This window comes from Nilaparvata lugens, unplaced genomic scaffold (assembly GCF_014356525.2).
Source record: "Nilaparvata lugens isolate BPH unplaced genomic scaffold, ASM1435652v1 scaffold7058, whole genome shotgun sequence".
NCBI lineage: Eukaryota > Metazoa > Arthropoda > Insecta > Hemiptera > Delphacidae > Nilaparvata > Nilaparvata lugens.
The window spans coordinates 515-14,304 of record NW_024092807.1 but is presented as its reverse complement, the minus strand read 5'-3'; the positions used below and the strand labels follow the sequence as shown (position 1 = coordinate 14,304).

General features: G+C 33.6%; 1 protein-coding gene across 1 annotated transcript; it reads right to left on the bottom strand.

Moving 5' to 3' along the window:
* Positions 1-1,169: 1,169 nt before the first annotated feature.
* LOC111054571 (soluble guanylate cyclase 88E-like) lies at positions 1,170-13,040 on the bottom strand (the record flags this gene model as incomplete). The annotated part of the gene is given in 9 exon segments (XM_039445490.1): positions 1,170-1,340; positions 5,500-5,704; positions 6,877-7,003; positions 8,161-8,305; positions 8,831-8,928; positions 8,931-8,953; positions 9,711-9,892; positions 11,159-11,337; positions 12,914-13,040. Coding segments are annotated over 9 exon segments (1,257 nt in total), but the record flags the coding sequence as incomplete, so codon positions are not given.
* Positions 13,041-13,790: the final 750 nt, after the last annotated feature.

Genomic DNA, 13,790 nt, shown 5'->3' with positions numbered 1-13,790 from the left:
AGGAGAAGAAGAAGAAGAAGTAGAAAGCCCGGAGGAGAAGAAGCCTGGAGAGAATAGGAATAAGAAGCAGATGAAGAAATATGAGTGGTGTTGATGAGAATATGAAATGAGAATGACAACAGGAGATAAAAGAAGCAGAAGATGCGGGTGAACGGGGGGAGAAAGGAGAGGGGCAAATAGAAGAAGCATGATATTGTTTTACACTCATGGTGCTGACTACAACATGCATAAAGATAAGTTCAGTATATAGTATAATAAAATCTAATAATATATTATCATAACTACTGAATACATTAACAAACTCACGTAACGATGATGTTTAAACTTACTTTGCTATACAAATTATAATTTCCTCTATATTTTCACAATAATATTCACAGTTGTGGAAACGTTTTGTTCCACAGTGAAAATAAATACTGTTATAGTTTCATAAGAAGTTGGATTGTATTCTAGAATATGATTGAAATAAAATAGAACTCATCTAGAACACTTTCATATTTTACTGATGCATTACATGCTTTGACTCATGAGAACCTTTTTATAAGAGTGTACTGGATGACTCATAATTTATTCAAGGTAAAAGTGAATTCGTATGGCTTTTGTTGGTGGGGAGTCCCTTTCGGGAAGGTCCCACCGCCTGAATATATAATTTAAGCCTTACAACTGTCATACTTCACAGCCGGGACCGACAATAACGTGCCCATCCGACATGAATCTGGTTAAAAAACTTTTGGGTTGTGTGAGGGGGTTTGAACCCGGGATCGCTATGATGCTACGCAAGCACTCTATCCACTAGACCATGGTTCACTCCAAAGTACTAACTGTGAAGAAACATTTATATTTCTTCACAATATAATATTACAATTGTAATATTTCTTTATCAAAGATTGAACACAGCTTTCAATGGGATACACATTCAAAAATTTACTGCGTTAATCATTGTATTTTAATAGACATAATGGTATTAATGATTGCATTCTAATAAAATAATTAAGGACTGTAAATTTTGTGAAGTGAACAACTACAAGACTTGACCTATTTCGGACTATGTGTAGCCTTATCTGAATTTGGGAGAGGAATAGCACAAGGTTACCTTATTTTTTCTCTCCCTTATTTTGATGATTTACTTATTGTATGAATCAATAAATAATGAAGAATAAAGAATAAACATGGCTTATGGTTGTAACAATTACCTTGTAAACGTGATTTCTCTCAGTGAGAGTATCAAATATGGAGTACATTGCATTCAGCATTGACACCACTTCCATTGGAGTGATTCTGCTGCAAATCTCTGTGAATGTCACTATGTCGGAGAATAGTATTGACACACTGTCAAACATCTGTAATCAAGAGAACCTGAATTAAGATTTATATTTAATTTATTAATTTAAGATTTATAAAATATCACAGTTATTTTTCAGTCAAACAATTATCGTTTCAAAATATGTTGGATTGTATAATTCAGTTCAAGGAATCTAGAAAGAATATATGATCTATTTATAATATAATAAAGGAAACAATAAAATTGTCTTATCCATTTACGGGATAGGAAATTCACAAATGACGCATCATCACGTCTGAACTACTGGACTGATTAACTTCAAATTTTACATAAAGATTCTTAATATACCGAGGATGGTTATTAGCCTTTTTTAAATTCTCCAAGTTTTCAGTTTGTGAAGTTCTTAATCAGATTCTTGCGGAGCTCGGGTTACCTGCTAGATCTAAATAAAAACGACTTCAAGCTCCAGTAAGGAAATACTGTAGTTCACCCCAAAGACTTCTGCTACTGCAAATGTATTGACAACAGGGTACACAGCTAGATGGGAATTATTTTTTCCTACAGATACCTTGAAAAGTGACCATTTGTGCACTGATTGCAGGCCGCAAAGAATCACTTTTCCGCACTAGTGCGCAAAGTGAGTACTTTGCGTACTCCAGATTTGCAACATGGCAACACAAAATAGTTAGTAGGTTAATGGAGCACCAGTGCAGCAGAATCAAAATTAAGTTGGTAACTGCACTCATAGTGAGGCCCACATTATAATGGCAGTGGAGAACAGCCTTGCCATTATGTGCCTTCATTATAGTCATTTCAATGCTTACATAACATAAACCCCCTTCAAGCAGTCAGATAAATTTTCAATTGAATTACTAATCATTATAATTCAATTATTATTATTCAATTTTAAATAAATTAAGGTTTTTATTAATAATAAAATTACACAGAAAAAACATTTGATGGAATTTCAGATAATTTTACCCATAATTACCCACTTTTCATATTCAATGGTTAATGTAGGAAAAATTTAATGTGAAATACGTGCGCAAAGTTCGTTTGCTGCACTCAAGAAACCATTCCGCCCTCGCCTACGCTCGGGCGTAAACGTTTCTTTCGGTGCAGCAAACTGTCACTTTGCGCACTAGTTGCACAAATAACTATTTCCTACAGTTACGTTGAAAAGTGGCCATTGCTGCACTGATTACAGAACGCAAAGAATCACTTTTCCGCTCTAGTGCGGGAAAAAATTTTTCTGCACTCCAGATTTGCAACATGGCAACGCAAAATACTTAGTAGGTTATATGGAGCAACAGTGCAGCAAAATCAAAATGAAGTTGGTAACAGTGACTGCTGTGGCTGCTATAGTGAGCAGAGGTGCAACCAAGCACAACGCGCTAATTATTACTATTATATATTATAACCAAGGACAACATTTTTTCATTTGACAATAAATTAGGTTTTTTATCATAATAAAATTACACAGAAAAACATTTGATGCATTTCAGGCAATTTTACCATAATTACCCACTTTTCATATTCAATGTAACTGTAGGAAAAAATTATGTAAATACGTGCGCAAAGTTCCTCTGCTGCACTCAAGAAACCTTCCGCCCTCGCCTACGGCTCGGGCGTAAACGTTTCTTTCGGTGCAGCAAACTGTCCACTTTGCGCACTAGTTGCACAAATAACTATTCCTACAGGTACCGTTGGAAAGTGACCATTTCTGCACTGATTTCAGGCTGAAAGAATCACTTTTCCGCTCGAGTGCGCAAGTGTTACTTGCGTACTCTTAATACTTTGTGTTTTATGTTGCAGCCATCCCAATCAGCTGTTACATTGTTGGCGTGTATTTTGAATGCGAATTAATTTGTTCTATCTATATTTTTTCTGATTTTCAAATAAATAAAAATAAGAACTCATTGAATATACTTTTGAATATTATTAATTATTATTATTCATTATTTCAAATAATATTTTTTTCATTCAAAATTGATTGTTGAAAAATTATTTAGAAATAATGATTTACTCAAAATTATTCAAATTTTCAAATGATTGGATTAATTTGTATTGTGATTTGAATAAATTATTGATTATTATTTTCAATTGGATTATCAAGTTACAAATAAATTGAAGTTGTTATAAATAACAGAATTATACAGACAAACATTTGATGGATTTCAGCCATCATTTTACCCATAATCAACCACTTTTCATATTCAATGGTAACTGTAGGAAAAATTAATGTAAATACGTGCGCAAAGTTCCTCTGCTGCACTCAAGAAACCATTCCGCCCTCGCCTACGGCTCGGGCGTAAACGTTTCTTTCGGTGCAGCAAACTGTCACTTTGCGCACTAGTTGCACAAATAACTATTCCTACAGGTACCTTGGAAAGTGACCATTTCTGCACTGATTTCAGGCTGCAAAGAATCACTTTTCCGCTCGAGTGCGCAAGTGTTACTTGCGTACTCTTAATACTTTGTGTTATGTTGCAGCCATCCCAATCAGCTGTTGACATTGTTGGCGTGTATTTTGAATGCGAATTAATTTGTTCTATCTATATTTTTTCTGATTTTCAAATAAATAAAAATAAGACTCATTGAATTATACATTTTGAATATTATTAATATTATTATTCATTATTTCAAATAATTTTTTTTCATTCATAAATTGATTGGTTAAAAATTATTTAGAAATAAGGATTTACTCAAAATTATTCAAATTTTCAAATTGATTGGATTAATTTGTATTGTGATTTGAATAAATTTTGATTATTATTTTCAATTGGATTATCAAGTTACAAATAAATTGAAGTTGTTATAAATAACAGAATTATACAGACAAACATTTGATGGATTTCAGCCATCATTTTACCCATAATCAACCACTTTTCATATTCAATGGTAACTGTAGGAAAAATTAATGTAAATACGTGCGCAAAGTTCCTCTGCTGCACTCAAGAAACCATTCCGCCCTCGCCTACGGCTCGGGCGTAAACGTTTCTTTCGGTGCAGCAAACTGTCACTTTGCGCACTAGTTGCACAAATAACTATTCCTACAGGTACCTTGGAAAGTGACCATTTCTGCACTGATTTCAGCTGCAAAGAATCACTTTTCCGCTCGAGTGCGCAAGTGTTACTTGCGTACTCTTAATACTTTGTGTTATGTTGCAGCCATCCCAATCAGCTGTTGACATTGTTGGCGTGTATTTTGAATGCGAATTAATTTGTTCTATCTATATTTTTTCTGATTTTCAAATAAATAAAAATAAGACTCATTGAATTATACATTTTGAATATTATTAATATTATTATTCATTATTTCAAATAATTTTTTTTCATTCATAAATTGATTGGTTAAAAATTATTTAGAAATAAGGATTTACTCAAAATTATTCAAATTTTCAAATTGATTGGATTAATTTGTATTGTGATTTGAATAAATTATTGATTATTAATTTTCAATTGGATTATCAAGTTAAAAATAAATTGAAGTTGTTATAAATAACAGAATTATACAGACAAACATTTGATGGATTTCAGCCATCATTTTACCCATAATCAACCACTTTTCATATTCAATGGTAACTGTAGGAAAAATTTAATGTGAAATACGTGCGCAAATTTCCTCTGTTGCACTCAAGAAACCATTCCGCCCTCGCCTACGGCTCTTGCGTGAACGTTTCTTTCGGTGCAGCAAACTGTCACTTTGCGCACTAGTTGCACAAATAAGTAGTTCCCGGGCTGACAAATAATTTTTGAATAGTAGTGCTCATCGAATCTCCATCTAGCTGTTTACCCTGTTGTCACTATTTGCAGTAGCAGAAGTCTTCGGGGTGAATTACAGCATTTAATTTGGATTTTCGTTTAATAATAATAATTCATTCATTAGCATTTGAATAATTGCAATATCTCAGTAATTTCCATCTGAAGTTACATAGCAGTGGCAATAATGTAGATGCTCTGAAAGATGATACTGTAGATGCAGATGATTTAGTAGGCTACTGTTTGATGATTTGATACTGTAGATGATTTGAAAGATAATAATTTATGAATGAATCATGATGTTAAAGTGATCTTCGAAATGCTGATTTAAGCTTTTACATTATACAGTATACTTATTTGAAGTATAAAATAATATACTTTTACTCTTCCAGTATACTTATTTGAAGTAAAAAATAATTGAAATATCGAGAAAAAATATTTAATAATGTCCTTACCTGACATGTATCAATAGGATTCTCTCCCAGTCTCAACCTATCAGCCACTTGTTTCGGTATCATCTGGTACAAAAGTTCGTCGGTTCTTCTCATTTCCTCATCGAGTTTTCTCATGGATTCTTCCAGTTTTTTCGACTTTTGCTGCTCCTGATCAAGTGCTAGTTTCAATTCTACCGATTGCTGTGTGCCTGCTAGCATCAGGTCCCTGTTGATAATTCATCGGATTTACTCTCAGAAAACGAAACTTGACAATTATGCACAATTCACAATTACGCGACTCAGGTCGAGAAGAGACTCGACTCTAGTCGAAAGCATGTGTTTTCAAATGGTGACACTCAGACCAGTCGATTCTAGTCTCCGCGACGTCACCTTTTGAAAACACATGCTCTCGACTACAGTAGAGTCTCTTCTCGACCTGAGTCGCGTAAGTGTGAGTTGAGCCTTACACTTATTAATCTACTGTACTTTCAAAAACATATCTAACAAAAACTGACAATAATTACTCTCCAGTAAATAGCAATATGTCCCTGATTAAATTATTAATTGAATATATTTTCAGAAACATTGAACATACAAAACTTGACAATAGTACGAAGGATTGATCTACTTTCAGAAAACATAACATACAATTTCTAACTACTAATCAACATTCACCTCTGTGTGAAGAATTATAACTCTTCATTCAATACTCTACAACATTTTTACCCTATAGATCTTCACTCTACCTCTTTGTGAAATACCTTTATACTCTATACTCATGCACCGATACACTACGCCTTTAAATTCCATCACTATGAGTGAAGAACCACCCAAAAACGAAATAAAGTATTTTTCATTCATTTCAAAAACGAATCTGAAAAGAAATTAATAAAGCCAATGAAATTTTTTTTTAAATTTCATTCCAAAGACGAAATCTGAAAAATAAATTTCACTGCGCCATGTAACAAATTTTGGACTTCTCAACTACGAATTTTTCTTTTCACTTTAACCAGAGAAAACTTATATGATTGATTTTTCTCTTCTATGCTCTAACTTACAAAAGTATTGTATAGTTTGTGTATAGGGAATTGAGTATTCTGAAAGTAATTTCAAAGGAATTGTTAATTTGCTGCTGGAGGTCAATAAATCCACAAATAATGGGGCTCCCACAGTGATTGTGACTGCCACTGTGGAAATATAATTTTCATAAGTTGTTATTGGACTATTCTCATTCAGCGAGTATGAATAGTCCCATTGGAACTTATAGGAATAATATTCTCACTGTACTGGTCATTGATATTTCGAAATCCAGCTTTATGCATAAAGCATAAAGCTCGTGTTATCTTTTGATTTAAAAAGTAGATTTGAAAAAAATAACATTTTCTCTAATGAACTTACCGACTGAAGTCGTGCATTGAAAGATCGTTTATGTAGAGACCGGTTGTGACAAGAGCATTGAGGTCTGGCATCACTGGAGTTCCCAGATACATCATCATACGCCAGTTATCCATGTAGATCATTTGACCTTCAAAAATAAAAGAAAAATTTCAGATGAAATCAAATCTTCATTTGTCCAAAAAAGATTATCACAATGACTATGTGAATGAGAAACAAAGCAAGTCTCATTCAATAACAGTAGAACCATAGAGAAACAATAGCGTAAGTAGATAATTAGATATCCCATGGTATAGGGAATTTATGTCGCAACTTTTACTATTATCTCAAGCCGATTACTGTCGATTATTGTCAATTTTTACTGACAATTTACTGACTGTTCGATTCTCTATGGTGGAACTCAACCTTCATTGGTCATTATACAATATATGCGTACACTGTTGAAAATTGGGAACTTCAGCTTGTGAAATAATCTTTTAGAATCAGCTATTGAAAAAAATGGAGAGAGTTAACTCAAATGAATGCGTGTGAATGCGTGAAAGAAATGAATAAATTGATACAGCTCTCAGTTCACTGAATCAATTCATGATGAGAAATTATGAAAAGTTTGGAACTAAAATATTAATTTAAATTCAATACACTCTTTCAGTTTAACAAATTTATGACTTGAGTTTGTCGTCGGAGAGTATGATTATTGAATGCATATATGCATGTGCAAGTGCTCGTCGAATCATGCATGAGCTGCGAAAAAAACTTGAAAGTACCATTAAAACATGTTGTGACTTGCATGTAGTTGCTATCACTGAACGCACCAGCAAGTACAAGCGTTCCTATTTATTGCTCTTTCCAGATTCTGTTTATCATCTGCAAGCTTGATCGAGCATAACCCACGGTATTTAGATAAAAACGGGAGGGGTTACGAAATGTGTGCGCAGTGGCCAGCTAGCGTCAGATTGCGTCATCGCCATCAACCGAGTCTTTTAATACCTATTGGCAATATTTATGAAACTTATTTGTTAAAACAGATGATTGGATAATATAAAATGACGTGAGATGCACCAGAAATTTAGCACAAACATGCGCGTGACGTCTACCGTCTTCTTCTATATACCGTGGCATAACCAAGCGTGCACTTGCACATCCAATGTGATTCAAGTCTTGTGATCCATGTGATGACACACAAAGCCGGACTTAACATTGAAAACTGTGGTGCATTTTGAATGCTACCATCAGACGCATTGAGAAATAAATAAAATATTCTCTTCCAAGAAATTAAACAAACAATACCTTTCAATCTGAGATGCTTTTCATCCACATTTCCATCAGATTCATCACTCATCAGGACCACATCGCGTTTTCTATCAGAAGGTTTTTCGGTGAGTACAGGCTCCACAGTTACTAGCTCGAATATATTGTTTGTCCTGTTCAGAATCTGAAACAAAATTTTTATAGAAACCGAGTACGAATTGAAGAGAAATATCAGTAAATTATGGTAGGAGAAATGATTGAGAAAAAATCTGAGAGAGAATTTGACACGAAGCAAGGAAAGAAGAATAAGAAGACAGGAGAAGGAGATGAAAAAGAAGAAGACAGGAGAAGGAGAAGAAGAAGAAGAAGAAGAAGAAAAAGAAGAAGAGAAAGAACTACAGAGGCAGCTATAAGCTCCGCCCACATTCTTTCAAATATTGTCAACAATGTAGTTCTGAACTCTGCCGGTAGGTGGCAGTAACTACTGGGTGAGAAAGAAGATCGAGATATTGTAGTATGGAAGTATATTTTTTCGTGGTACTGTACCTTAAAAACTTAGATAAATACTACAAAATATTTTATCTTGATGAAAATTGATAAAAAAGGTAATAACTGGTGGTTCCTTGGAAACTCATCAAATACAAGTACAAAAGATTTCATCTTGAGAAGTATTGATCAAATATTTTTTCTATTAATAAAGATCACTCACCGATTGAAATTTGAAAGCAATCAATGGACGAACCAAATCAAACCAGTTGGTTATTTTCTTGCCGACCAGATCAGGTAGTATCACAATGAGTGAGTTTCTATACTTCTCACAACCATATCTGAACTGAAAAATATGTTTCCACAAGAAAAGTCATTAGTAGCAGAAATAAAAATTTTAATTGAGAATGAGGGTATGAACTATACAGGTTCATACGAGGGTATATTCACAATACAAAAGTTCAATGGACTCATTCCAAAACTTCATAGTATTTCATTACAAAAATCATCTTATTCAGAAACATAACAATAAACTCCAATTGATATTCATCCAAAGATCCACTTATTACAAAAAATTCAATAATTTTTTTCTGTAGTCTTATGGAAAAAGATAGTAATTCAATCCAATTCAAGAAATAAACCATTCTGATTCAATTATATGAGTATAGCCTGTTAACAGTATATGCTATCATAGAGAAAAGATAGCATAAGATAGCTTATGCTCACTAGTGACTTTAATGAAATATTATGAAGTTTTCATTCACTGACTGTGGCATGCTTTGGATTGCTCATGATCTATCAATGAGATTTTTTTGCTGTACTGTGCTGTAGAATTCTATTCATCTACTACAAAACAAATCTTTCCCGAAATGTTTGGAAGTAATCAATATTGTAGGTTAACATAATGAGGCATCGAAGTTCTACAATGAAATTGAAGACTAATTTCATCCGACATTTCTGTATATATAATTGAAATATCAAGCCTAAACATAAATGTAATATTATAACTTCAAAATTTTTTTGAAAATAATTTTTTACTTCAAAAATGTCATGCCTACTTGGTATGAAAGTATAAATATCAGTTATTTACTTTTGAATTTTACCTGAAAACTATGCAGAATGGAAATATCTCGAAAAGTACAGATGCACTAACTGGCAAATGCTTCTCTTCTCTCGTCATAGTCAGTGAGGCCAAAGTAAATGCTCTATTATCAAAAGTCAATTGAAAAGTGACATGCACCGTGTCAAATAACAGCTCTTCTCTCACTAGTTCTATCCTCATCTCCTGAAAAATTGACATAAATAAATAAACTGACAGAAATAAAATAAATATGGATAAATTATTAATGAATCTTCACAATAAGTTACTTTTTTATTTCGAAATTGAACTTGATTTCAATAGAAAACTAGTTACAAAAATCATGAATAGAAGAAATTGTATGAATTAATACATCTGACAAAACCGTGATTTGAAACAAATTCCCTACTGCACTGACAACAAAAGAGGAACCTTGAGCATTTGAGCATTTTTACAACTCAATGGCCCAGTTGCACAAAAGCCGGTTAAATTTTAACCGTGATTTATTCCACGAGAACCAATCAGAGAAGGTGTTTTTGAAAAGACGGCTTCTCTGATTGGTTCTCGTGAAATTAATCACAGTTAAAATTTAACCGGCTTTCGTGCAACCGGCACACATTTTGTTTCAAGAGCGGCACAATTTTTTGAAGAAGTGCCATATCTCAATCGATAAACGCAATATGGTTCCCATAACTTCCATATCCATTTATTAGGTCAAAAATTACAGTAGGCTATTGAAAAGAAATACAGGCAATAGCCCAAAACATATTCAATTCCAAAATTCAGTTCTTCAACTTGCCCAATTATTTTGGCAAATAAATTTCAAATTCAATTTCAATTAGGGACAAGGGTAGAAGTAGTAAAGTCCAAAAACAGGGTGAAGGTGAAGAGTAAAGGTAAAAGGGTAGAGAATAAAGGGTGAAGTCCAAAACAGGGTAAAAATAGGGTACACTGTTGAAAATGATCGCTAGACGGTCGAAAGTACTTCAGTAAGTGAAAGTTTTCAATTATTTACTTAATATTTGACTGCATGTCGTGTTCAAATACATAGAGAAAATTGTGTTAATACATAGCAGCTCGGAATGGATCAAGAAACCATCACCTGTAAAAATAGAGTTTTTCTTTAATTGAATTTGAAATTTATTTGCCAAATAATTGGGCAAGTTGAAGAACTGAATTTTGGAATTGAATATGTTTTGGGCTAGTGCCTGTATTTCTTTTCAATAGCCTACTGTAATTTTTGACCTAATAAATGGATATGGAAGTTATGGGAACCATATTGCGTTTATCGATTGAGATATGGCACTTCTTCAACAAATTGTGCCGCTCTTGGAACAAAATGTGTGCCGGTTGCACAAAAGCCGGTTAGAATTAGAATTTTTCTAATTCCACGTCATCATATTTGTGTAAAGAGTAAATTCAAACAATTACTGTCGTAGAATATAGTTTTTGATTCGAATATTTGTCTTTTACCTTGTGATAGAAATGTCTGGCAACTTCTCTGATCTGTCCCATTGTGTAATAGACAAACCCTCTCCGTTTACTTCTGTAGTGCAGGGTTAGTCCTTGTCTAGTCTCGTTCTCGCAAATAAAGGATGGAGCCCTCATTCGTGGGTAGGAGAATTTCAAATATTCGTGTAAATTGTCCAGTCCTGTGAAAGATCAATAATGATATCATAATGTAAGAAAATGAAAATACGATTTAAAAGGTGTGATATTTTAATCATCTATAAATTTGGAAGAAAAATAGCACAAGGACTACCTTATTATTTTATCTTTCAATGTTATTACATCAGTGTTATTTGCATTGTATATAAAGAATGAATAATAAATAAATAAATAATGTGAAATCTATTTTTTCTCTTATTATCTACGATTGTAGAGCAAAGTGAAATAATAATTGATTCGTCGTATGACTACTGACAAAAATATTGTTTGAGACTTGAAGATAGGTCACCGATTAACCGACCGATAGGTCAAGCCAAGACTAGTCACGTTTAGTCACAATACTTCACATAGTTGCTTATGGATTCATGTCTAATTGCAATGACTAATCAGTATGTGTTGCATCATAATCATCAATGTGAAGTATTGTTACTAAACGTGACTAGTATTGTCTAGTGTCTAGTGTGAACAATATTCCAATAACAAATTCATGTAAGGGAGGTCACACACATATTAGTCAAGACAATACTAGTCACGTTTAGTCACAATACTTCACATTGATGCTCATGATGCACACATACTGATTAGTCATTGCAATTAGACATGACTCCATAAGCAGCTATGTGAAGTATTGTGACTAAACGTGACTAGTATTGTCTTGACTAATATGTGTGTGACCAGCCTTACATGAATTTGTTATTGGAATATTGTTTTTCCTATGAGGTTGATGATGAATAAGATAAACATTTGATATTTAAAAGTCATTAATGAATAGTTTGATTCAATTTAATGAAATGTTTGTACTAGACTCCAAAGTCTAATTATTCTAATTGTCGTCTGCCAAGGATTATGCAAGTTGAGTTATGGTGAGAATCACGTTATTAAATCAGTGTGTAAGATAGGACTACAGGGTTGCCGATTCTCTGTTACCAACGTCTTCTATATTAGATCCCTGTTACGATTCAAGTTATTCCAGTACAGTGCGGCTATAGAACAGGATAAAGCTATCTGCATTGCCTAATGTAGACAAGGATAGCAAACCAATGTTATAGCAAATAAAGTGCTTGCTTTATAACGTAAATTTCACTAAAGCATGGAATTCAATTGAATGGTTGATTTTTTATTATGTTGATGATGACGATGATTGATAAACTTGCAGTTCAAGGTGGGTTCCAAACCATCAGTTAATCATATTTAGAATTATTATTCTAATATGTGTAAAATTTCAAATCTGATAACTCACTATCAGGTAATGAAAATGGTCTTGAACAGTCACATTCCCAACAAAACTACTCACGAATATTTTTCTACCTCAAATTCTCAAATGAATTACAGAAAGCATCAAGATCAACAGATTAATATCAGTTGTCACTCCTATGCCCGGTTCCTAGGATATTCATTAAATTGTTAATTAGCTAATGTACCTCTGAAGTTAATGTTAAGTCAATGTTTAAGTTAATGTTCTGTCACTTCAAAAATGATCATGTTAGAATGTTTTACCACTCTATTTATTCCTATACCACCTGAATTTTACTATAATGAACTTTCATAATTTCAACTTACCATTGAGGAAGTCTCTCATATGTCTGCCTAGCACTGACAACACTCTGTCGTAGCCATACTGACTGACGAAACCAACAAAATGGACACCCATCTGGTCGAAGAACTCTCTCTCCGTTACTCCAAGCACCTGAAACATGAGGTTCCAATATTTAGAAAGATATAGATGCGAGAGGGTTGTGCAATTCATTCATGTTATCCGATATTCATCTCGGGCCACCCCCGTGTTTCGGATGGACACGTTTAGCTGTCGGTCCCGGCTGCCTGAAAAGCAGTCGTTAGGTCATGTCACGTTTTGATCAGATGCGACCTGAAAACTCTTACACCAGACCTGAGCCAGCCAGGTCACTCGATATAATAATTATTTTTTTGTCATAGTCATTCAATTTCAGCTGGTTTACATCCATGAAATGAAGCCCTGATTGTAAACAGCTGATTGTAGATCAAATAAACATATGATTCTCATTACAGCATACTATACTGTAATAAAATCATATTTTTTCTTTACGGTCGAGTATGTTTCCTAGTTCCGAATTTGGAACAGCAAAACTGCAGCCTTTTAGCGCTCCAGGTGGATGTTTTGTCAACTACAATCAAGAAATTCCTGATTTGAAACTTGTAAACTAGGTTATGTTTATAGAATGCATGTAGTAATGTCAGCACAAGCAGGTATAATGTTTTCTGTTTCTCAATTATTCTTTTCTAGATTATTATGACTAAAAAATAGTGTAAGTTACTTGGACGTGACTCGGCTAACGCCTCGACTAGAAACATCATTCTCGCCTGCAAAACGGCCCTTCCCGTCCTTGTGACTTAAGATACTATTTATGTCACTTTGATCTAGGACATACATTTTGGGAGTGATGTTGAATAATACGTA